Source organism: Talpa europaea (assembly GCF_964194135.1).
Source record: "Talpa europaea genome assembly, chromosome: 5".
NCBI lineage: Eukaryota > Metazoa > Chordata > Mammalia > Eulipotyphla > Talpidae > Talpa > Talpa europaea.
The window spans coordinates 130,789,633-130,817,227 of record NC_140071.1 but is presented as its reverse complement, the minus strand read 5'-3'; the positions used below and the strand labels follow the sequence as shown (position 1 = coordinate 130,817,227).

The 27,595-nt window shown below is 37.9% G+C and overlaps 1 protein-coding gene across 1 annotated transcript; it reads right to left on the bottom strand.

Annotated features, from left to right (window-relative positions):
• Positions 1 to 26,467, bottom strand: SEPSECS (Sep (O-phosphoserine) tRNA:Sec (selenocysteine) tRNA synthase; the record flags this gene model as incomplete). The annotated part of the gene is made up of 11 exons (XM_084233020.1): positions 26,336 to 26,467; positions 25,359 to 25,513; positions 23,582 to 23,700; positions 23,099 to 23,257; positions 20,357 to 20,510; positions 17,389 to 17,491; positions 14,829 to 14,958; positions 14,603 to 14,694; positions 3,954 to 4,047; positions 2,302 to 2,392; positions 1 to 280 (listed from the first exon to the last, which is right to left on the bottom strand). Exons 1-11 carry the CDS (start codon positions 26,447 to 26,449, stop codon positions 1 to 3), a joined length of 1,491 nt encoding a protein of 496 aa, XP_084089146.1. The 5' UTR covers positions 26,450 to 26,467.
• Positions 26,468 to 27,595: the final 1,128 nt, after the last annotated feature.

Here is a 27,595-nt window from a genome sequence, read left to right as displayed (position 1 = left end):
TCAAGAAGAATCCTTTAGTTTTAAAGCCATTTCATTCATATCCACTTCTTTGGGTTGATCAGGATTGTCAATTCCAGACACACCACTCTCTTTATTTTGTTCTTTTTTGACTGTCTTTAAACACTTGTCAAGTCTCTTGATGAACAAGTCCACATCCTGTGTCTTCATTCCAATGGCTGATGCAGCATTGAGGTACGCACAAGGGTAATTATTTGAATGTGACATAAAGCCTGTGAAAGTGTAGCCACTCACAGTTTGAACAGATCCAAGAGGCACAACCCTGAAAGGGAAAAAGATTTACCAATTTAATATGTTTGGTGATATTAAAAGAATGTCACCTATAAACAAAAGCTATCTGTATTACTAAGTCTTACATCTATTAACCAATAAATTCGTAAATAGTCATAAATCACGACCTATGAAAGCAGACTGTGTCAACCTTAGATTAAAATTACATGACACACAGCTATTTTATACAGGAATGTACTGGATAGTGATTACCATTTATCTTTATTTTTTTAATACTGATTTGAGGTAAAATTAACACATCATTGTATTAGTTTCAGGTGTACAACACAGTTCCGCATCTGTGTACATTGTGAAATGATCCCCACAGTAAGTATAGTTACCATCTATCACCAAAGTTGAACTTTTTAGGACTTAGTCTCTTGGCAACTTTCCGGAGTGCTCTACGATGATGCTGGCTGTAGGTATCACACTGTGTTTTACATACCTATTTATTTTATGACTTAATTTTATATGTCTGCCCCCCCTTGACTCATTTCCCCCACCCTCCACACTTCTATCAGAGTTATAAGCTCAAAGAACTGCAAACACCGGTATATCTTCTTCAAAGAGGTAAAAAAAAAATCATTTTTTTGCATTAAATATGAAATCTGACTTCACATATGCACACTTCAATGGAAATTTCTAAGCCAGATCACTCTGATTAATTGCCATGTGTCATGGAAAATCATCTACATACTATAATTCTACCTATCTGATCAATACCACCAATGGTGACTTTGAAAGGAAGGATCCAGAAGAAACTATGGAACTGTTTACAATGAAGGGTCATCAGCAATCAGTAACATTCAGCATGACATGTGTTTTTAAAGCTGGATTTCACTGGCATACTTGATAATAAGCAGATTTCTAATGGTACTTTATTTTTTTAAGAAGTCAATTAAGTTCAACCCAGACATAAAGACAAATATGACAAGACTAAAAGAAAGGTAAAGAAAACCACTTAAGAAGTGGCAACACTATGCTGTATACATATGTAGTTTATCAAGGTAACAGTTGAGTTACTCTAAGATTTTTTATTTTAAAAAGTTGTCCTCTGGTGTGAAACCCTAAACTCTAGGAGTCAGAGAGAAATTCCTTGGGAGACGCTTGCCAAGAGGAGTACTTAGAGCAAGACATGTCTTCCCCATTCATTTTTCTTTGCCTTCATCAATATAAAATGAAAAATAAGACTCATTTTTAGGCTATGTACATGTAAGAGCAAAAAGTACATTTTTCAAAGGCAATACTTAGATAGGAATTGCATAATCTTTTTACTTTAGGAAAGAGACTTTTCCTTAAAACCATTTTCACTCAAATTTAGTAATGAAGACGACTTATTTCTCACACTACAAGGTAATACCACTGAAGATTATCTAACAAAGAAAAATAAAGATAAAAATTTGTAGAGAGTGGTGATGAAACTCTGTGTGTGTGTGTGTGTGTGTGTGTGTGTGTGTGTGTGTGTGTATTAAAACAAACAAGGTTCAGGGCCTCCCTGGTGGCGCAGCGGTTGAGCGCTGGGTTGCAAAGCTACCCACGGCCTCTGCGGCACCGGTTCGATCCCCGGCTGCTCCCCGGCCACCAGAGGAGGGTCCCACATGGCGCAGACCTCTCCTGCCGCCCGCTGCTCCCCTCAGCAGTGTACTTCGGTCCCTCTGCCTGCTCTGCTCCCCGCTCTGGCTCTGGTGAATTCTCTCACCCTCCAGCGCTTCTGACTGTGCCCAGTGCATGTATAAACCAAAAAAAAAAAACAAACAAACAAACAAATAATAAATAAATAAGACATGCCTCTAGAAAATTAAAAAAAAAAAAACAAGGTTCATATCTTTCTGTGACTATTTCAAGTGCAGTCGACAGGCGGGAGGGAATCACAGCCTCCCAGGTGCTCATCGCTGATGATGAAAGCACAGGTGGAGCTCAGCACAGACCTGGGGCACTACTGTTAAGGAAAAGCTCTTTACCAGTGTCATCTACGAAAGGCCAATAAATTCAAATCTTTTTTAACATACTTACCTGGCTCCAGAAACGTGCCTGGTGAAAAGCATTGAGCCTAGCTGAGTGACAGCTTTGTCACGGTGTTCATCAAATGTCGTAAGCGTCACAGCTGGGGAAAAAAAAAAAAGTGTCCCGAGAAGCCATGGTTTACCAGCACAAAAATCAGTCAAAAAACATCCAGTGATGCCGCCATCACTTTCTTTTACTGTGTTAAAACCCATGTAACATGAATGTACCACCTCACCCACTTCAAGAGTACCAGGCAGCGGAACGGAACGGACACCCACACCGCCACCACCACCCACCTGCAACTCTCGTCATTGTAGAAAACTAATACTCTGTCTGTTAAATAACCCCACTCACTTCTCCCGGCAGCCCCTGCCAACCCCCTTTATACTTTCTGTCTCTCTGATTTTAACGACTCTGAACACTTCATTTAAGTGGAATCATACAGTAGTTTTCCTTTGTTACTGGCCTATTTCAGAAATAGACATTTACTCATTGTCAAGTGGCAAAATTTCACTGTAATGCACTTAAGTCATAGTAAAGATTTGTTTTTCATATCAGACAAAAATATGTTACTAGAAAATAACAGAGTCAGAATAGGAACAGAATTTTTCCATCACCCTTCCAAAGGGTAAACTTTCCAATTAAACTGGACAGTGATACGATCGAGCAGTTTATTCCAAATCAACCAAGTTTCGAGACTTGTAAAATGAGAATGTAGGATCTAGTTCAGCACGCATTCTTAGGTTACATGGATAAATTATATTCTAATTATAAATCTAACACCACTAGCTCCCGTTTATTGAGGACTGACTTAGCACTCACACTAGATACTTTACAACGATAATCTCAAACATTGTTTACATGTGCAGAATCATTATTTCAGAGAGAGAGAAAAGGACATCAGAGGCCAGTATTGGCAGAACTGGGATTCAAACCATCATCTACATCTGCATAGATGAGAAACCAGCTAAGAACTGGCTGGGGTGGCTTTTATTATGTACTGGTGGCCAAACAGTTTCCCATGGAAGCCCATTCCTAAAAAAAAAGCTTTTTTTTCTTTCCTTACTTTCCTCATATACACATGAAAGAAGAAATAAATTATACTATATATATTCACAAAATAAAAGGGGGTAATCATGAAGCTAAAAAAGGAATTAAATGCTTAGAAGTCAATGTTCACATTATCCTGTTTTGCAGCACGTTGCTTCATGACACAAACAGAGCCCCCTATACAAACAAACGGAGTGGTTGTGAATGCAGGCTTTTCTCTAGAGGCACCAGAAAATAAACAGCAGCAGCATTAGAAACAATATAAAAAGATTTAATTTCTGATATTAGGGTGTTTTATTAAGTGGTAGAAAATTTTAAATATTTACATAGAGTTCTCACTAGTGACCAAATTACTTTGATTAGAAGAAGTTAAGAGTTTATTTTCTGAATATATTCATTATAAAACTTCATGGGATGGATTCTTTCAGCATATGTGTTTTATCTTAGAAATACACTGAAGCATTTCTTAAGACTAAACGTTTTCAATTTACAGATTAATATTGGGATAAATTCAGAAATATTGTTTAACTAGAAAGAACTCACACTCTAGAAACAGCAATTTCCTGCTGGGAACAGTTCAGAGGTAAAAAATTAAAAAAAAAAAAAATCACCTAAAGATATGGGATTGTGAGGTGTATGTAACAGTCTTTCATTGTAGGCTTCTGACAGCTTCTTTAGTTGACTGGACAAATATGAAAACATTTCCTGTAACAACAAAATGTTAACATTTAAAGAAAGTCAAATACTTCAACATGCCAGATTTAATAAGACAAAACCTGACTGGCATGAAGTCTACACTATAAATTAACCCATTCAGGTGCCATAGGAGCAGACTTTTCCTTTGCCACAACAGAGTGAGATTCAAAGTGGCCACAATGGTCAGAAACCACAGGATTCAGGTAAAGAAGGCTGAGAACCAGCATAGCGCCCCCCCCCTGGGATTATTATGGAGGTGTCACAAATCTACCCCCTTTCCAGAACCGCCAGTCCAAACAGACATAAACCTCTTCCCTGGACCACAGCAACTGATACCAAATAATTTCTCATCCTCCTTCCCCACCTCTCCACAATCTGTTCTACACGCAGAGGTCAGAGTGGACTTCTAAAAGCATAAATCAGGCCTCATGACCCTTGAAAACACCAAACTCTTCCCACTGTGATGCCCCTCATGATCTGGTCCGTACCAAACTCGGCAAATGCCACTCCCCCATACACTCATACACTTGCCATTTGCCAGTTACATCAGTCCTCTCCAGCCACTGACCATCCCAAGCTCCTTCTAGTGTCAGAACCCTTGTGCTTGCCGTGGCCTGGAAAGCTCTTCTCTGTAAGAGGTCTCTTTCTTTCTTTCTTTTCACAAGTGCTGGGGTACGAAACACACTGCTGAGGGGAGCAGCGGGCGAGACAGGAGAGTTCTGCCGCACCATGTGGGATTCTCGCTGGCTGGTTGGGATCGAACCCGCGCTGCAGAGGCTGCGGACAGCCTCAGTGTGGCGCTCAACTGCCTGTGCCACCAGGGAGGCCCTGTAAAAGGTCTCTTTCTAAGAGACTGTCCTTTACTACTCTCGAACTCGGCCCACCCCCAACTCCCAACCTCTGCTCCAACACCATTACCTACTTTGGTTCCTTCATTATATTTATCACAACCTGAAATTACTTGTTTATTGGCTTAAATGAATACAGCCTATCACTACTTACTAGCATGGAAAGAATCCTTGAAAGCAGGGACCATTTCTTTTTCATCAAGAAGAATGTGTCAGACTTTGCATAAATGTGTCAATATGTAACTGAGGAAGAGTTAGCTCAAAAATGTATTTCCTTTAAACTGTACAAACCTAAAATTAGCAATTTCCTTATCTCAATGAAAAGAATAAAGCAACTAAAAACTAAAATTGCATTATTGATCCTACTCTGAGAAATAATGTATATCTAACAGAAAATATAGTGTATGAGTATAAAACTTCATGTGCAAACCTGTATATAAGTGGAAGTTTAACAAAGTTACAAATAAATATTAAGTCGGCAACTATTTGACCTAAAATTATACTTTCTTCTCCTAGTAAGCATTTTAAAAAGTATTAAAATGAAAATCTGCGCAAGTGGGCAGCTAAGATCGCTTTGCACTGACCTCTTCCAGTCATAGTTAAAACATATGAACTCTAAAAACACAAGAAGAGCCAAAGGCTAACAGAATACTCAAGTGAACACAATAGGAAATGATACTTCTCCAGCTTCAAAGACCACAAAAGCTGCTTTCATGTGTTTTGAAGGTAAGGGGGATAGTCTGATCTCACACTGGGACCTAGAGAGTGGCTTTTTCACCTCTCACATACAAAGGTGACTCACTTCATCTTTGTTAGGTAGAGAGGAAAATTCCTACCAGACTTAAAAATGGAGCATTGAAGACCACAAATATTTTACCAATGCCAACCTAGTATATTTTATACTCTGACCTAAACAAATTTTAAAGTCATTCTTAATGTTTTATGAAATCAATTCTCAATGCCAGAATTATAAAGTCTTAGATCACTAAAATAAATGGATTCTTTTTGTATAATTCTATTTGTATTTTGTACTAAAAAAGTTAACATACATAGTGGTCATACCTAAGGGAGCTGTAAGTATTACTGTTGAATGTTATAAACCTTATTGTAGGCATATTTTCCTAGACAAACATTTCCTGCCCCCTCTTTTCTTAAGCTAATATTCTGAAATTCACTTCAGAAGGTAAAACAATATGATCAAAAGAAATCAAGAGTGTTTCCGGCAACTGATTCAAAATCTTGTATTACCTCACCAGCATTAATAAAGAGTAGAGCACCTGGGTTTTATTTATATATTTCCATCTACTATAAAGTAGTTAGGTTAGTAATTTAAATGATCTGCATTGTCTAAAAAAAAAAAAGGAAAAAGCAGCAGTCACATGTAGGTATTAACTGCTTATTTTTTTCAATCTATATCACACACCAAAGTGTTAACCTGTATCTGTCTAAATCTCTCTTGTTCTCATAGTATCAAACTCTCACATGTAGACACAAATATGACAGCCAGGAAGTGCCTTTTACACACGCCTTCATTTCCTTCTAACAGTAAAAAACACCAAATCTAATTCAATGGTGAGGATCAATTTCAAATAGTATTCTATCCAGCATGGCTGCCACAATAATCACCAATGTGGTTACACTTGTAGAGTAAGAGAAAACTGATGAGTAGTTAATTTGTACTTAATTGACTTCACTATTTCTGAAAAAAAAAAGAAATGTTTCCTTAGCAATACCCCTAGAGGGTACTTTTATTAAACTTACTGATGCATGCGCGGCTATTAAAAAAACCAAGATTTTCCTAATGTTCATTTTCTAATACTTTAACAAATTAGTTTAACCAGTTCTATCAATCACTTGCTTAATGCCCCTAGAATTTGGTTTTAACTGTAGCTAACATTAGGGTAAAAATCTTTCAGACTATGAACATAATAATAAGTAACTAAATCTCACATATTACCAGTATGGGAGTAATTAAACAAAAAAGAAAACATTTGTGAGTCAAGTTCACATCCATCTGCAGATATTTATAGCATCTCCATGTAGAAGTTTATGATAGGTAACCCAATAAGCAGAGCTTAAAATGCCTTAAAGCACAATACACTGAATCCTGTAATATTCCACATACTAAGGTCCTAGGACCTTGGTACTCACCCATCTCAAAAACATTGTTTGGGAGATTTCATCACTATTTCCTACGCTAATGCTTAGCTAAGCAGTTTTTTACCTAATATATTAAAGGTACATCAGAACCTGCACTATTTTTTGCTACAGCTAAATCTATAACTGACATTTATTATAAAATACTTCTATAGAGGGAGAAATTTATAAGCACCCCAAGCAAATGTATATAGAAAGATCTTACTTAAAGGAAATGAAATATTATTGATTTTCTATGTCTTTTGTGCTGTATTTAACTTAATTTTAAAAGACTTTTCACTAGAGATAAACTGAACGATATATTTGAATGCTAATGTCAGCTATATTTCTAGAATACAAATACAAAACTTTACAGCATAGTTCAAGATGTGAATGGAAGAGCAGTTGAATTATATTGCACACTATCTTTCCTACAGTCTTTTGCAAATTGATTTGCAGTCGTGACACCCAGCATCTAGCCTATCCTTTCCCGTAGCCAAAGGTGTGCATAATTCACTAAATTTTAAAGGAAAAGATCTTATGCAAGTGTGTCTTTGAAACATACTGTTTCATGCTACAGGATAAGATGAAAGCAGGACTTTACATATTATTAAAATCTGTCTCCTAAGATGGGTAATAAATCAAGAGGGAAACATAACCAATAGTCTAATGTTTCAAAGACAAACTGAAAGGGTGAATGGGCAACAGACTGAAGTGCAGATCCATGCACACCGACATCCATGTTTGAAGATAACAGCCACATGCTGCCATCTTTGATGGCGGCCAGCAGAAAAGGACGCAGGCACACTGGGCTGTCCTCACATCAGAAGCTAAAGCACTGCTTCCAAATTCTCCTGTTGAGGTTCCAATTCCAGGGTTGAAATCGGATGCTTTTGTGGAGATTTAACTACTCCACTTTTAGGGCTACAAATCTTCTAATGTTTCCAAATTTAGCTCTTGAAATTATGTCTGATGTTCTTTTTAGAACTTAGTTTGTCCTCTAAGCTTCAGCTCACAAATTGCAGCTACTGAAGCAGTCATTCTGCTGTCATTCCTCTTTCTGCACTTGTCCAATTCAGCAGATATTTGCCACAATGAAATGTGCCTGCCCTGCTCAGCAAAGCATTCTTCTATAAAAGGAGAGCTATGCAGAGGAACCATCTTCTCCAGAAGCAAAGCAGAAGTGAGGATAAACTTCTAAGACTGAGCATTCTTTTTGCATAGAGAAACTCTAAGGAATAGTCTCTGAAATCTTAACCCCTTTTCTTAAAGGCCTCTTCAGTTAAATCCATGGTCATTTCTCCCCTCAATGAAGCAGATGTGCTGATCAGGAAGGGGCTAAGGGCAAAGAAGTTCAATTCACTCACACAGTTCCACTCTCTCTGATCCTTTCACCCTTCAAAAAAGAAGGTTTGAGAAGGAATGGCTTCAAGCTGAGTTCTTGTCTGCCTCTACTGTGAAAAAGATAAAGCTTTTCTGAATAGATATATCTAGATGAAATAACCTCTAAAAATACCATTGTAGTGAATAAGAGCACAGAATAAAAAATCCTAAGTTTTCTTTTAACACTCCTTTTTTAGTACGCAATAACACCAATAATATAAAAAAGGAGCTTTCAGTGATATATATAAATAGCTCTGGCTGGAGAAAAATAGCTTTGCCTCAGCTTCTCCAGAGCTGAACCAATAAACTATCACGATCAAATTTTCACAGTTCAAAAGCAAGTCCATTTAAACAAAAGAGGCTCTTACTTCTGCAACAAATCCAATAAAAAAAAAAATATTTATGCTATATATACGCAATTATGGTTTAAGGGGGATATTCGCATTTTTCAACCAAAAAACTTGTCTCTTGAATGGAGTTGTTACAGAGCAAACTTGTATTCATTTACATAACAGAATTCTCAAATGAGCATTTTCATACATTGAAGATACTACTTATAGATAAGCCCTGTCCTAAGTAAACTCAACACAAAGAATTTTCAGTAAAACCAGTTAATACATTAGAGCCTTTGGGGTTTTACATACGTCCTCTAGAGAAGAGTAGGGAATCACAAAATCGTTTTTACAGTACAAATGCATCAGCACAGAGCTGGTAACCACTCCCTCAGCGAGTGACTGAAGGGGTGAGAGGAGAGTGGTAAGAGAAGGTCCAGAGGTGTCAGCATCACACAGAACTGGGCTCCCACTGGCAGTGCTGGCACTTACATATGGTCCTTGTGTAAGTACTTAACTTGTTCGAGCCTTAATTTGATCTGTAAAATGGGGATAACACCTCCTTCATAAATGTGCTAAATAGCACATGAAATAATGCATACAATGAACCTAGCAGAATTCATAGCATACAGTACTCATAAAAATGTTAGTTGCCCACCCACTTACTGAATGCCACATAAGAGGCATTCATTTGAATAATCGACTTAATTTGTTAATTAAATTTAACTACAAAATCACTCAAAACAAACTAGTTTATTATGGCAATTATTTAACATTATTAACTATTACTTGTGGCTTCAATTCAAGAACAAAAGCAGGAAGTTAGTGAATAGTATGTTTATATGACAATCTAACAACATATAAAAATCTTTAAAGTATCTATTTATATAGAAACTTTTTATATAGGATACTTTTTCAATGCCTAACTTAAAATTTTACATAATAGTCTTATTGTCGGACCGCAGACCTTATTATTATCATGTAACTATTTAGTTTAAAAATGAATTATAGGGCGGGCCTCCCCGGTGGCGCAGCGGTTGAGCGCTGGGTTGCGAAGCTGCCCGCAGCCTCTGCAGCGCCGGTTCGATCCCCGGCTGCTCCCTGGCCACCAGAGGAGGGTCCCACATGGCGCGCAGACCTCTTCCTGCCACCCGCTGCTCCCCTCAGCAGTGTACCTCGGTCCTTCTGCCTGCTCTGCTCCCCGCTCTGGCTCTGGTGAATTCTCTCACCCTCCCACGCTTCTGACTGTACCCAGTGCTTGTATAAATAAATAAATAAATAAATAAATCTTTAAAAAAAAAAAAAATGAATTATAGGGCCTCCCCAGTGGCGCAGCAGTTGAGCGCTGGGTTGCAAAGCTGCCCGCAGCCTCTGCAACACCGGTTCGATCCCCGACCACCGGGCGAGGGTCCCACATAGTGTGCAGACCTCTCCTGCCGCCCGCTGCTCCCCTCAGCAGTGTACTTTGGTCCTTCTGCCTGTTCTGCTCACCGCTCTGGCCATGGTGAATTCTCACCCTCCTGTGCTTCTGACTGCACCCAGTGCTTGTATAAATAAATAAATAAATCTTAAAAAAAAAAGAATTATAGCCAAATCTGCAGAGAAATTAATGATAAAAAATCAGTACAATATAAGAAAAAAAAAAAACCTGTTGACTATGATAATTAAAAAAATCAGAAATAAGTACAGACAACTAACAAGTTATATATCAAAGCTTTGCTATTTGGAGTATTTATGCAGTCCATCTCAAACTCCTTTTTATCAACCTACGTATAAGGATTAAAACGCTATGACGTTATGCCTCCTGTCCAAGTTTGTGTCGCTCCAAAAGGGGTGTGAAATTTAGGAGTGCATCAGCTATACTAACGAACGCTATTAAAAATGCAGTCCCTGAGCCTCACTCCAGACCTACTGAATCTGAACTTACATTAAAGGAAAGCTAATTTTATGAAGATCTAAAATATACCTCTCCACTCTCTGCATTGTACTTGGCTTTCTAGACTCGGTCTAAAATACCTCTAACAGCTCTGCAGTTATGCTAGTCATCAATTCTAGCTTATGATTATACCATGGGAGTCAGTTAATAAATGCAAGAGTTGCACCTTTGCAGAACAGGTGTCATTTAGGGAGGCCTTCCCTGACCCTGCCAGACCTGGGCTGGGGGACATGCTCTCATATACTCTGCTTATACTGTCATAACTCTTGTCAGATTTGTAATTATTTATTTAATATCTAGATTTCCCCCTGGCTATAGTTTCCATGAGGGTAAAAACTGTTGTCTTTGTGAATTTAACCTTAGGGCCTATGCATAAACATTTCTTTGCCTGAATAAAGCAAGGAGCAGGGATCAACACTACTAAGATCTGGTGGGACCAGACTATAAAGGATCACTGTGGCAGGCTAAGGAGTTTGGACTTTGTCTTGTCAGCAAGAACCCAAAGAGGGATAACTTGAAGAAAGATGTTCTTTCAGAATATTCATCTGGGCACTGCTCTACAACATGGCAAATTAGAGTAGACCAAGACTGGAGATCAGGAGATGAGTTAGCAAATAACTGTAACATCCAGGGTGATACGGGGTAAGGACTTGAGTTAGGGAGTTGTGGCCGTGGAAATGGAAAAGAAATGCTGGACACATTACAAAGGACTTTGAACAGAAGAGGAAAGCATCTGTGTTAGAAGTCAAGTTTAAGTTAGTAAAGGGGATTTATTTGTTCATCTAACAGTCAAGTCTACAAACAGGTCTGGCTGGATCCAGAGACTCAATCATCTCTTAGCTGTTTCCCTCTTATATTCTCTAATCTTGAGATTGCTTTCCTGGCATGGCCAGAAATACAGCACTGAAAGTCATTAGATTCTCTTTAGTTTACTATATGCAAAGTAACTGACCCTCCATGTCCAAAGGACCTATGAAATCTCCTTAGAAGGACTCTATCTGTACACACATCCAGAGAACCAGGCCAGCCAGATCATATGCACCCTATAAAAAAAGGTGGAGGAGATTCTGTGAATGACAGTTTCACCAGGACCACCAGGAGTGGGAGAGGATTATCTCCCCAGCAGCAGTGATTCTGCACAAACACACAGCACATATTCTTTCTGAAACATAGCTTTGTTTTTTGGGCCAAGGCACCTAAATTTATTCATTGTTTTTGCCTCTTTGGGATATTAGTAGACTTGAGTCTTAAGATTTATAGCTACATAGCTACTACCAAGTCAGATTATTCATCTATGTAAGAAGAAAGTGGTAGACTTTCGAAGTGAAGGTAAAGGATCAGAAGCACAACTGCCTGGACTTAAATCCATGTCCCACATGGACTTTACCACATACAGCTACTTCTCTGTCCCTCCATTTCCTTTGAAAATGAGGATAACGGTAATAGCTCACGGGGATAACTCATGGGAGGAGTCAATGAACACATGAAAGTCTGCTTAGAAGAGTCTGCCATGCAGTAAGTGCTCACACAAGGTGTTTCTATTTCATAAGCGTATGTACACATAAATGGTATTTATATAAACAACTCAAACACGGCATTGAAAGACGTCAGGAATAATTTACATGAAACCTTTCTGACCAATATCAAAAGCTTCCCATGGCTCCTACTTCACTCAGAATATGAAGCAAAGAATTCACTGAAGTTTGGAAGGCCCTGCATGATCTGTGTCACACCCATTCCCACCCTGCTGTCAACTTCCACCACACTCCTCCTTGCTCACTTTGCTCAAGTCACACCAGACTCTATCTTCTCCTCAGACACATCTGCCCTGTTCCTTGTACTGACTTCCCGCTGACACGCTCCTCTTCATCAGGCGTGTACACTCCCTCAAACCACGTCAGCTCAACTGTCACCTTCTCAATGAGGCGGGCTCTCACCACTGCATTCAAAACCTCATTTCCCACCATCTCCTTTCCTCTCGCCACCTCTCATCATCCCTTCCTTTGTTTTACTCTATTCTTCTACCATTGCACTTTTTACATTTATAATTTATGTATCATATTGCTTGTGTATTGCTAGTTTTCTCCATATGCAATATAAATTCCGTAAGAACAGATACCATTGCCTATTGTATTTTGATTACTTATATAGCTGACACATAATATATGCTCAGTAACATTACTCACAAAAATTTATCCCACACTCAACTATACCTACATTGAATTACACAGAAACACAGGTCCACTCTTTAGACGGTGCTCTTTGAGGGGGGCTTGTCACTGTTCATATGGGGAGCAGGGCAGAGAGAGGCGTGGCAGTCTGAGAGGATTAAAAATGGATATGAGGTACCACCTAAGTGAAGAGACCATCTTTCTTAAAAATTTCAAACTTACATAAGATATCTGACTTATAGATTACCAATATAACCTTTGCGCTAGATTGCAGGCTAATTCCCACGAGTATAATGCCCAAGGTCCAGGAAGTAGATCTTCTATTTAAATAAATATTCTAGTCTTTTAGAACTAGAAGTGGCCTCGGATACCAGTTGTTTTCTTCACAAATGGAGATAAAACCTGCAACTTGAAATGCCTTTTTCATGGTAAAACAACTATTATTAGAAGGGATTTAATTTGCATTTCCCTAACGACTAGTGATGTTGAGCATCTTTTCCTATATCCTATTAATCTTAAAAGATTTCCTTAAAATATAAACAATTACTTTCCCATAGACTGAACTGGAAGTGAGGGAAACTAAGGTAAAATAGGGCACCAAAAAAGCTTAAACTTCTGTTATATATTTATAAGGCTATTGAGAGGATCTACCAGATTAATATATTGAAAATAATTAATAATATGTAAAGTATCACTATGAACCTAAGGAACTATAATTGCTACTAAGTGTTAGAAAGTTAAAACTGCACCAGGGGCCTGTAGCTCTCCCAGCCGGGAGAACTTGCAATGAAAAATCCTACTCTGGGGCCTCCCTGGTGGCACAGCGGTTGAGCGCTGGGTTGCGAAGCTGCCCGCAGCCTCTGCGGCGCCGGTTGGATCCCCGGCTGCTCCCCGGCCACCAGAGGAGGGTCCCACATGGCGCGCAGACCTCTCCTGCCGCCCGCTGCTCCCCTCAGCAGTGTACTCCGGTCCTTCTTCCTGCTCTGCTCCCCGCTCTGGCTCTGGTGAATTCTCTCACCTCCCGCACTTCTGACTATACCCAGTGCTTGTATAAATAAATAAATAAATATATAAATCTTTAAAAAAAAAAAAAAAAAAAAAAAAGAGGCGATCTTCTCTGCCCAGAGTGTCCTAAGTGGACCACATCAAAAAAAAAAAAAAAAAAAAATCCTACTCTGAATCTGTTGCCATCATTGTGTGTCTACACTTTCAAAGTTGTCCAAAATTAAGCTGGCTTTTAAGTTGGATACCAAGTCCAGTTTTTAAGCATAAATGTTATTTTTCTTTCTTTCTATAGCCAACATAGCCAATGAGTCCAGCATTCCGGTAATAGCAAGGGACGGATTTAGAATTCTTTCTCATTTCAGAATGAGAATCTGAACAACTTTTGCTTCGGTTCTCCCATGACTAACATCTCACACCTAAACAAGCCTTCAAGCTTCCAAAAACTAAAATGAAAATTCCATTTGTCTTTCAGAAACCTCTAAGTGAAAAATGCACTGAATTCTACAAATCCCTGATGTAGGCATTTCTCAAAAGTACAAAAGCAAAAGTGCCTATTCAAGGTTCCTAAAGTATCTGGATAGACAAGATGACAATGATTAGTTGAAAATCACCTAGGATGGTTTCAGATCAAAGTAAATCACCTAGGCCCATACCAGATATCTACACTCACAGAGTGATAATACAAAACCACCAAAGAATTAAGAGTACTATTCTAGTCAGCAGTATTATTTTACACTAAAAGGAAGGACTTACCTTTCTTTCTTTTAAAAGCTTTTTATAGCCATTTGACCCAAGTGACAATAAAGTAATAAGGACATCTAAAGATGGAGAAGCTGAAGCTCTTCCTGAAATAAGGATGAGTAAGTTATATTCAGGAGGTAAAAAGTGTCTGAGAAATTAAGATTTATTACAGTAGTCTATGTACAAATGGATTTTTGTTTGCTAGTTACTTTTTTGGAAGAACAACTGATTTACTTACCTGGATACATCTTGCTAATTTCCTGGATGAAAGAATCATTAAAGCCAGCAATTATAGCGCCACCTACTGGAACCATAAAATTTTTGTCCAAGCTCTGAACAAAAGCATCTATTCTACCAACACGGGCCCCCTAGAATGAAATAAAATATAGTATTACATACCAGTTTCTAAAAGAAAAAACAACTATTGCTGTTAACCAATAAATACCATTAAAGTAATGCATAGAAATCAAACATTTTGATTTTATTTGTAACAGTGCCAGTAAAATATGTTTAAGTAGTAAACTGAGTTTTTTAAATGCTGTTCCTAATATGTGGAGCAGCACTTTGTAACTTATAGCCTGCTTTCACACATGAATCAATCCTCACAACAATTGCTTTCCTGCAGACTGCACTGGAGGTGGGGAAACTGCAGTAAGGAGGATAACAAGGTTTCAATACCAATTCAGGTGGGAATGAGATGGAAACACCTTTTTACTTTAAAACTGGGTAAGAGGATTCCTCCCATACCTCTCATCTGTTCTTCTTCTTAACAATAAATGTCACTGGTGGTTCCTACAACTGCTGAGTGATTACAAATACCCCGTGTGAGTGCAACAGTGCCCGCCATTACGTAGTGAACTGCAGCCACCCCTGCTGCCAGTCAACTGAGGTGCCTCTCTTCGTTGCTTGAAGCAGCTACTACCTGCACAAGCACTTTAAGCTACAAGTTCTGCTCCTACTACTAAGTGAATAACAAAATAGATTGTTCTTATTTTTTAATATCAACTAATGGAAAATTTTTATATGCCTTTGGCACTGTTTCTACATAGGTCATATAGCCTTATGTTATAATCTTAGATGATCTCATTCTATTGCAAATAAACTTCAAGTGAAAATCTAATATTCTGGCAAAAAGTTGAATACTTACTTACAAGAAATGTAAAACTGTTCTAGTACCCATCCAACATAGTCTATGACCTCTGTCTAATGTGCTTCAATTTTCTCCTCTTAAAAACAGATACTATCTAAATTTCAACTAAGATAGTTTTTCCCCTTTATCTGCAGCCACAGATTTTCAATCTGTATTCACAATCTACATTCCTATTAATATTATAACTGCATTTGACCTTCATCGTCATACTTTCTCTCCACATCCCTATCTCAGAGAATAGAAAGAGCAGATAGCTGGCCTAATCTAAGAGACCAGACCCGGGCAACAAGTAGAGGCAGCAAAAGTAGGGAAAAGGAGCAGACTACTCTGGAGGCTACTGCATATGATTGTTTAAATTGAAGCCTTCCCCTGTTACTCTTGTAATTTCTTTATAAACTATGATCAAAAAAAACAATCACCATATCAAAGGGAAATAGAAAGACGTAAGACTAATAACTGGAAAATATGCAAAGAAGTAGCACATAAAAGGAAACAGAACTGCCTATCTATTAACATTTAAGAGCTGTCCAAGGCTACTTGAGAGAAAACTAAAACAAAATTCGGAGCAGGCATAAATAAGAGAACAATTACGGCACCATAATTTGTGGGAATCCTTCATCACTAAACCACAGCAAACACTCAAAGGGCACATATTTGGTGGCAAGAAAACAAACAAGATGGACTCAATCTCAGGATGGTGTACTGGGACGTTCCCCCCAAGTCAGAGGCTATTCAATGGGAAGGAAGAAAAGGCAGAGAATGAAACCACATAATTCAAGCACCTGCTGTGTGCTGATGACTTTGTTCTATATTTGATACTTAAGGAATCATTTTACCTTTTTATTCTAGACTGCAAATGGCTTAATTTATAAACATCCTAATAGGCAACTAGAGAGTTGGTAGTTTTTTGATGCTTATAATAGAATTTTAAAAACCCTCTGACTCATTATAATTTTGCTGACTTTGAAGGAAATAATGTGACTTGAGGACTTGGTTTCACTATACACCTTGTTTTGCAAGAAGGTGCTGTTTCCAAGAATCTCATGTCCAGTGAGTACTTACTGTAATTTAAAAATGACTACCACTGGGTCTCCCCAGTGGCGCAGCAAGTTGAGCGCCGCGCTGTGAAGCTGCCCGCAGCCTCTGCAGCACAGGTTCGATTTCCAGCCAGCCAGGGAGCAACCCACATGGCGCGGCAGACTTCTCCTGCCGCCCGCTACTCCCCTCAGCAGTGTACTCGGTCGCTCTGCCTATTCTGCTCCCCACTCTGTCTCTGGTGAATTCTCTCACCCTCCCGCACCTCTAGCCTGTACCCCAGTTCTTGTATAAATAAATAAATTTTTTAAAAAATACTATCACTCAGTATATGAGAAAAATGAGAATCCTGGTAATGAAACATCCTCAGTAAGTTAAAAATTAAGCAACTGAAGACTTCCTATAATGATTCTAACTGAAGCTATTAGTCCTGTTACTATCACAGAACAAGGACTTTTATTGACAGAACATGGATACAAATTTCTAATGCTCCCAAAAGCAGAGAGTGTTAGGCAACTGTTTTTACCATATTAGGTTGAAGAAAACCACAGGATTAGTCCTATAATATGTTAAGACGCATTTTTTCTCGACATAATCTTTTTAACTCTCTTACATGCTGGATGAGGTGCATGCACTTTGAAGATTGTACTCCATAAGCATTGTTGACGATGTGTGGAATATCATAGTTGGCACACATCACAGCCAGTTCTCCTAATCTATAAACATAAATATTCAACAGAAAGACAAAGTTAAACTGCTTTATAAATTGCAGTGTGAAATTTTTAAAAAAAGTATCTCATTATCTTTAATATACATGCGGGGAAAAAAATGACAGAAGTGAGACTTCCACAGTAGTATTTTAGAATATAATGCAGCAATTTGGAAATACATAGCAGGCACTTTAGAATGAACTTAAAAAAAGCTTTTAAATTAATACTACCAATAAATGAGAAAATGTGTATCTATAAAAATCTATATAGATGGTTGCTTTTAAATCACTTTAAAATTTCCAATATAAAAAGCAAGAAACAGATTATTTATGATGAATCCTTAGAGGTGGTATGTATGCTGATTTTTTAAATGCTTCTGGTTGTTTATCATACTAAAGCTAATGTCTGCAAAATAACTAGCATATCTTGAAGTCTTAAGAATCTCACATTAAGTATTTCTAAAGTAAAAAATACATTTTCAAATTGACTTTAATGTATTAAAAAATACAGAACATTAAAATGTTTCTGTGCCAAAATAACATTTTCCAACAACTTGGATACTAAAGAATCTTTTAAATAGCTGCTACTTTTAAATTCACTCTTACTTTTTCATTTGACACTTATATTAAGGCAATTTCAGAGTCTAACTTTATGCAAAGTAGGGTAATAAATTTTAATTAGAGCGTAATAAATAGATGTTCCCTCAAAAACCAAATATTACTTATGACTGAGGTCATCTCCAATAGAAGTCTTTTCACTATGAAGACAAAACTAAATCATATGGTTTAATAAAATAAATTTTCTAAAAATTTTCTTTCTACCATATAGAGAATTTGGACGTAAAGCACTTTTATGCAATAAAAGTTGTTTTCTATAAGAACTTTTTCCAAATATAAACTATATAGTTTTACTATCTATTTATGCATAATACATCTTTTCTTAGTAGATGTACATTAATACATAACATTATTCTGTTTATCTGTCAGAAGTTTTCAATTTGCTTAGAGTTTTGTGAACTAAAAACTCATTCATTTTCATAAAGTTCACAAATTGACACAGAAAACCTTTGTAACAAACTAGGTCTTTTTTGTTAAAAGCAACAGGTAGTTTGTTATAAACTACAAGTTTGAACAACAAACTTCCTTGAGAGTGAGTCACCATAATTAACAAAGTATTATATTTAAAGGAAAAAAATCATGGTCATTACTTTAAAATGCTTTGAAGTCTTCTAATACTCAGAATGCACAAAAGTATTCAAAGGCAGAGTGCCACAGAAAAAATCATCTCCCAAGTGAATCAAACTGTATTCCAACATTAAGCCAATTAAGGTGTTAACAGTGAGAAGAAACGCTACCCCTCATATTTTAACATTTCTTTTGATTCTGCTCCATAAGACACTCTATCCATTAAAATTAATAAAGACAAAATAGATATACGCCTTTTCAAATTAAGACTACACAGGAATTAAGATCAATGTAAAGGAATCAAAATGCATTTTTAAATTTAATAAAATAAAAAATTCAAGCATATTACTATTAACTGTGCACCACCATTTTCCTAGTTTGCTCTTACCAGAAACATTCATTACATAACACTACTAACAAGAGGCAAATGAGGACTTTGCTAACTGACAAGAACTTTGATTTTTCCCAAAGGGACTAATATATGTCAAATTCTGAAAACTGCACCATAATGTAAACAGTCATAAAATGTCAAAATGAAACAAAAACATAACTATCCTCAAGAATAATATAACTAATACAAATACCCATGCGCTGTTTTTGGAAATGTGATCCATTAAAATTTTCCTAGATATCATTAAAATTTTCCTAGATATCATAAAATTTTCATTAAAATTTTCCTAGATATCATAATCATAAATGGAGAAAAAAATACTTATTTAATATTTCAATACAAATTTAAAATCTGGTTAATAATGAAAAAACAATGAAAGCATATAAAGTTTTAAGAGTAGAATTCACAGACTCACCAAGGAAGCAAGATAAATTTTCAGGAGCATTTTAAAATTCTTTTAAAATCTGTCTATAACTAAAGCTAACATGCATTCATTCACGCCTGCCAAATAACACGATTTCATGCATTAAAACCAAAGTATAACTTGACACTACCAAAAAAAAAAAGAAAAAAAGAAAAACAGACAGTAGTTATTACAAATTATTAGCATTTCTGTTCAAAATGTAGAACACCACAATGAGTTGCTGTCAAAACTAGAAATCTGTATTACTAGATCTAAGTCTATTACATTACCAGGGTAAGAATTTGTAACCATCCTCTGGAAAAGTAAGTGTTTGCTTTTTTCCTTCATTTTCTTAAATATTTGTATTTTTCTCAAAATGCAAGGATATCCATTGGTGTACACATAAGTTACATCTGGATTTCCCTTCCAATTAAAAACAATGCAAAGGATAGGGCATAATGCTAAAATTTTCTATTTAAAATCTGTTAATACTGATAGTTTGGACCTATGAAAACTATAAAATCAAAGAAGTGGAGATTGGAATGAAAACAAGTAAATCTAACATTTACTGTAAAAGAAAAACTCCCATTAAATAATGAGGGAAAAGATGCTAAGAGATCAGAAACAAAAAAAAAAAAAAAAAAAAAGCAAGAAAACTGAGATGCTTTGAGTCCATTCAGATGATAAAAGGATCTCCACTCATTATTAGCCACCTTTCCTTCTTCTGTATCAAATTTTTATTTTCCCAAGTCATTATGCTGTTTCTGCACAAGGTCAATCTATTCTCTTAAACAGCCCAGTCACATAATGTTAGTTAAGCATATTTGGGGTTAGTAGACCTACATTTTAATAACTGATGAACACTTAAAGGATGATGTTCACAAATCATTTACCTATCAGGCACTCTTGGAGCAAAACAGGAGGTAGTAGAATGAATACACAGAATGGAATCAGGCCCAAGTTCCTGGACTTTAGCCTCCACTGCTTTCAAGTCTGTGCGCAGTTCATTACCTTCTAAAACATTCTCTATCACCACGGGCTCAAAACCTAGCCAAATCAACCAGAAATCAAACTGTTAGTGTAAACTAAATTAAGGAACGCTGGAAAACTAGAAAGCAGACCTATTCTGCGCAAGAACTCTAAATGTTTATTTTTTTCAATGTACGAATCCCCCTCCCCCACAAAATAAAGAAATATCAGGCTGAATACTGGTTTAAGTCAAAGGCACCTCAAAATAATGTGGACAACTAGACCACATTTAGGGTCACAAATCTATTTAAACACTTTTCTATGACAAGAAAGACAGTCTGTAAAGGAAAATAAATGTTAAACAGTTAATACTATATAAATAATAACACAGGCATTGATGACAAATAGATCACTTAGTCGAGATCAATTTCAATCCATAGAAAAGTAAATCTTATTCTTTGGCAACATTTGAGTCTTATTTTTATTTGAGAGATAAACAAAAACAATACAATTCAAAGTATTAAGCAAATCATAAAACATCAACTTAATGTTTTACATGTAAAATATCATGCATTTCACAGACTCATCTCATAACCTTCTATAATTTAAATGTAAAAATTTTCAATTATCTACTGAATTAGTCCACATAACTAGCATGTGACCAAAGTTCCACTCACATAATAATTATGTAACCTATGGTAGATATTTAGGTACCCATAAATAAAATATTGTATATGCAATACATACACTAAACATACAAAGCACATACATAACTAAGGACTTTGTGTTCCTAGTAAATACTCAGCAGTAAAAGTAAAATCTAAGTATTTAAGCCTCAGAAATTGGATAAAAAATAAAACTGGGAAATTTCACACCATTATTATGTACTCTAGTCTTCAATCTTTCCAAATACCAAATCTAGCATCAGGCTAGATTCATGGTCTTAAGAGCTGAAGGGATTTAGAAACCATTAGCTCAACTCCCTCATTTTAAAGATAAGGAAGTTAAAGTTCAGGAAGATTAAGTGGCTTCCCCAAGGTCACACAGCAAGTTAAAGCAAAGTGAAGGGCAAGTAGTATTCTTTTGTGTTTTAGACTCCACCTCAAGTTCTCTGCATTCTATCTACAGAAATATAAAACCTCAGGCACTATAAAATCATCAGTTCAAATATACTCAATCAGAGATGTCCAGGTTTTATGCCTATGCTTGTACAGCTGTTAAAACAAACACAAAACTTAAATTCATAAGGACAACTAATTTTCTGTTATTTCTCAAATTCTCCAGCTACATCCCTACTTTTGCTTTTCAAACAACAAAATGCAAATTTTTTTAATGAGTACAACTATCTTGTCTCCTAAGAGTACAAACTATCCTAAAAAAAAAAAAAAAAAGAAAAGAAAGAACAACAATTCTAAATTGTACTCCAAACCATAACATTTTGAAAAAATTTTCTAGTTTTTCAAGATGGCAATCTTTTCCATACGTTATCAGTTCTTTGGTTAACAAGATATAAATTATGACTTCACAACTTATGCCACCTAAAATAAATCTGTATGCTTTTTAAATGGCTATCGGTTTCTATAATGTGTCCCTTTTATGAAACACTTTAAAGAGTTTTTATGAATTATTTATGCAGTTTAGAGTGCAATACTCTTCATTTCATATAACAGACTAAAGACATTCAAGAATATCTAAAAATTCTCAAATTCAACTTGACTTACTTAGGCCATGTACTAAAATACCAGTTGAAGATTTTTGTCTCATCGGTACTTCATGATGTCTGTATTCCTGCACTTTGATTTTTGGTAATAATGTATATGCACTATACTCAGGTACCCACAACATTCCTGAAGCACCTTTTATGCTCTAGGGATTATTGCTGGGCATTTTCAGATCATCCCACTTATTCCTCAAAACAATCCTGTGAGTCAAATAATCGTGCCCATCTAAAGAATAGGGACACATAATACAGCAAGTCCATTTTTGAGTATTTACCTAAAAGAATTCAAAGCAGGAACTCAAACAGGTATTTTACACCCACATTCATGCTTATTCAACAATAGGCAAAAGGTGAAAGCAAACCAAGTGTCCGTCAATGAATGAGTGAATGAGTGAACGAACAAAATGTGGACTATAAACAAAATGAACGAACAAAATGTGGACTTTTTAAAAAGATACTATTCAGTCTTTAAAAAGAAGGACATGCTGACACATGTTCTAATATGGATGAATCTTAAAGATTCATGAAAGCTAAGTGAAATCAGTCTGTCACAAATACACACACTCTACGACTCCTCTTATCTGAAGAACCTAGTCCTTCATAGTCAAATTCATAGAGACAGAAAGTAGAATAATGATTACCAGGAGCTGGAGTTAGTGAGGAGGGTGAGTTATTATTTACTGGGCATAGTTTCAGTTTGAGAAAATGAAAAGTTTTGCAAATGATAGTGGTGATGGTTGTACGATGTGAATATGCTTAATGTCACAAAATCATGCACTTGAAAATTGTTAAAATGGTAAATTTGGGGGATATACATACTACTCCAATTTAAAAAAAAAGAATAAGAAAAGACTCAGTTTCCATTACATTTATCTATCTCTATATGAAAGAGTTGGAATTTTCTGTGATAATAAAGATACTATACATGCAATTTCTCTCCTGTTACCTGCAGTGATCATAGATTTGAAGCAGGACTTCTGGTCTATTCGTGGCCATATAATATACTTTGCCTTTGGTCTTTTGTGTCGTAATGTTAAGAAACACAGGGTCAGACTCATACCGGTTGCCATAGGAACTACAAAGCAGTTGGTCACAGTATGGACACCTAGGAGTAAGAAGTACAGGAGAAATTAGTTATTCCATTGAAAAACTAGCACCTTCTTCAAGATGTTATACAATTTTTCTTTCAAATTGCAAGAGTTGTTGCTTCAACGTTTCTTCTTCTACACTCACTCTTGGGAGGTTCCCAGCCAAGTTTGCATTCCAGCCTTATGGCTGATTTTCTACCTTATTCCAAATGTTTTTATATGCATATATATTTTCAAAAGCCACTCATATCCTTTTTGGAAAGAGGCATTCAACAAAGAAACTAGGCAAAAGTATGCATAGCTGGTCAGGCAAAAGTATTATGATTACCCACAGTACTTACCAGCCAACTTTATGATGTCCAGTACCAAAGAATTGGTAATTTTGTTTAAAAGGCTAGAACCTGCAGCTTTTGGTTGCACAGCAGAAATATCACCTGATCGTCCAATTCCATGTATGAACCTAAGCAAAAAAGGGGCCAACAACTGGACAAAAATATTCAGTGTTCTAAGTAATTCACTGTATAATATATAAATAGCAAAAATAACACCAGAAGCAATACTTGAATATTAAAAGTTTATAAAACAGGGCCTTCCCAGTGGTGCAGCAGGTTGAGCGCAGCGCTGTGAAGCTGTCCATTTTCTGCAGCATGGGTTCGATTCCTGGCCAACCAGGGAGAAACCCACACAGCGTGGCAGACCTCTCCTATCTCGCCTGCTGCTCCCCTCAGCAATGCTTTCAGTCCATCTGCCTGTTCTGCTCTCTGCTCTGTATCTGGTGAATTCACTCACCCTCCTGCGCCTCTGGCCTGTACACCAGTGCTTGTATAAATAAATAAAATCTTTAAAAAATATATTAAAAAATAAATAAAAGCTTATAAAATATTAATAATGTGAAAATATTGACTTGAAACAAATGTCAATTCTGCTGTGGTAGCTAGCTTCCAAAGATGACTACCATCGATTCCCTTTTTCTCCTCACACCCATAAGCTACTGCTATACCACCTGGAGCTGGAATCTAATTCCTTTCCACTTAAATCTGGGCCAGACTTACTTGATTAGAGTAAATCTAGCAGAAGTGATGGGGCAGAACATCTGAGTTAGGTCTAAGAAGTCTTGAAGTTTATACTTGGCTCCATGAATGTCTTTCTTTTGAGGATCTCCCTCTTGCAATCCAGCTGCCAGGCTGGGAGAAGCCTATGTTACATGGAGAAACCATCTAAACTCCCAGTCACCTAAGGGAGTCATCCTGGATAAACTACCCAGTTGAACTCACAGCCAACATCCGACTGCAACTGTATGAAAGACCCACAACAATAATCTGAGTCCTGCTCAGCCCAGTTAACCTACAGAATTGTAATAAATGACTGCTTTAAACCACTAAATTTTGGGATGATTTGTCAGGCAGCAAGAGAAAAACAGAATATCTAGAAATTAAATTATCTTCTTTCTTTTCCTTACTCCTAGGCAGCACAGTTAAGTTCTAATGGGGATGAGCTGCTTGCTCAAACATTGCCTTAATTTTTTAAGAACCACATGCTCTTTGAAAAGCGGTACATAAACCTATTCATCTTAAATTAGATAATGTTATATACTATCTAATGATACCTCTGGATACTCTTCAAAATAAAAAATCTATACCTTATAGCTAGATAGAAAAATCTGTACACTGGGATTATCACAGATTGCTAGTGCCGCACTGTCACCACTGAACCCTTATGTGCAAAACATGTTTTTATATATATCATCAACCACATCAGCATCCCATTGCTGAACATGAATTTTTCATCCAAGTTATACATTATCATTAGCTTTCACTGGCATGATTTTCATTAAAATAAAGTTCTACTATCCTTAGGAAAAGTCATGTGTTCATACTATAAAATCAAGTAAAACTGGGGTTTTTACAAGGTAACCACCATATCCTAGAATTTTTACCCTGCCTTGAAAGGCACCTGCTCAAATCGTTCCTTTCTGGAAGATCTAGTTTCTATGCCATTTAATTAGGAAAGAAATGGGTTACCAATGGACATCTTAGAACTGAACATGACAAGTACCACCACCTTTGTCAAACAAAAAAGGAAAAAAGAAATGTCTTGACAAGCTACTTAAAAACCTACCTGTAATGTCGACGGGCAACTAAAGAAGATGCTACTCTCCCTTCCCTTTCTCCCACACCACAATTGCCCAGGAAATTGTTGCTATCCATGATGGCAAGCTCATGTAGAAAGAGCTCAAGTGTACTTTCATCCCAACCATCTTCTGGACACTTCCCCTTTAAAAAAAAAAAAGTTTATAATTATTATATTAAAACAAAAAACAAAAAACAAAACTTTGTTCCCCAGAGCCTTACTTCAACGAATTAAACCTGTCTTAACATATATTTCGCCATGCTCCCTACTTTCAAAACATCTGACAAAAATTCACTATGAGCAAACTTGGACTGGACAAAACACTTGTGTTACATTTTACTACAATTATCTGCAGGATGCAGATGTGCTTACAGAGACGTTTAGTCAGATCTGCAAGTTGCAATAAGTCAAAGTAACTGAAAACCCGTAAGCCTTATCTTCCAGGAAGATTCGGCAAATCACGGTGTTAGAACTGGGGACTGCCAAACTTCAGTGAAATTAAAATTCAGGAACGCTGGCAGTCAGGAAACCTGCGGGGTCCAAGAGGCTCCCTTGGTTCAAGTTAGCATTTCGTTGAGTAACAAAATGTGTTGCCTAAATCCCTGCAGCAGTGAATGGTGGACCGCGCAAACTTTGTCCTTCCCGCAAAAAAGTAACCTGTCTGGGGCCTCCCCTGATCATATCCCTGAGAAGTTAGGGGAAAATGGAGCTCAACATCCCTACCCCAACCGCACCCCCTAAAAGCCCTCTGTACCCCAACTGCACCCCCTAAAAGCCCTCTGGCTCTTGCAGGCTCTCGGGGGCTCAAAGGGAGCTGAGGGCAGCAAGTGAGCAGAGGGCAGGCCCCGCCGCCGCACTGTGGGGTCAGGTCTCCCCGGCAGGAGCCGCGAGCCGGGCGGGGACAGGGCCGCGGGGCGGGGCCAGCCCTTGGGGGGCGGCGGCGAGGGGGGGCTGGCAGCTCGTACCTTCTCCAGGAGCAGCCGGATGAGGTGCTCGTGCGAGCGGCGAGCCTCGCAGCCCTGGCGCACGTAAGCCGGGGACACCAGCCGCTCGCCCGCCGCGAAGTTCTCGGGGTTCATGACCGCGGCGGCGCCTGTAGCGGGCACACGCGCCTGCAAGCCGGGCACACGCGCCTGCAAGCCGGCCGCACGACGGAGCCCGGAAGCAACTCGGCCCCTGGACGGTACGGCAGAGGCTTGGGACAAAATTCTTCCTTTCGCGCACACACTCCTGCTAGCCGGCCGCACGACGGAGCCCCGACGCAACGCGCCCCCTGGACGGTACGGCAGAGGCTTGGGACAAAATTCTTCCTTTCGCGCTCGCACATGCGCAACGCGCCCACCGGGAGCGCTCGCCGCCGGAGACTTTGAGCATGCGCAGAAAGCCAGCGCTGGCGCGTCAGGTAGCTTAGCAACGCCTCCCTGCAGCTGATTGGTCCAGTCCGGCCCGCGAGCCCCTGGAAAGCAGCGCTGCACCTGGGCACAGGAGCTGCGGCAAATAAAGGGCTAATAGGTGGGCGTTTCGGGGGAGGGGGGGGTTGTGAGCTACTCAGTGCGCCAGTCCTTTTGGACGGTGAGACGCGCGCTGTCTGTGCCTCAGCCTTGTTTAGACAGGGTTGCTCAGTTTCCAGAGGATCCTATTTCTACTTTCGAACTTGTCAACATTAACGTGCCTGACAAACTCCTCTGAAGCAGCAATCACCCGCTCCTTTTCTCTTTTTCACTACAGAATTTTAGTCACACGTGTCACCCACCACCTGACATGACAGTTTGTTTAACACACACACACACACACACACACACACACACATGCACATGTCCATAAATATAGATTCCCTAAGGGCAGGTCCTAGATTTTTGCTTTCCCCTAAGCGCCAGGAACTGTACCCAGATTACAGAAGAGAGGCAAAAAAAAAATTTCTTTTAATACTTATTTAATGAATTACTTAACCTAGCTGGGTGCCAAGAAACAAATGAAAACGCAGGATCCTTGCAGACTTCACTTTAGGTGAGCCTACAGGAATTCCTGACATGGCTCTTATCAGTGGGGTGGAGCGGGTAGACCCCCGCTTGCACGGATTCACACTCACTGGCTAGAGCTGGTTGCTAAACGTTCAGTAATTTTGTAAGCTCATTTTTAAATACAGCTGCTTTTATAAACACATTATATAAATTTATAATTAAGCAAATTATATTAAAAGCAAAGATAATACTCATGATGATCAT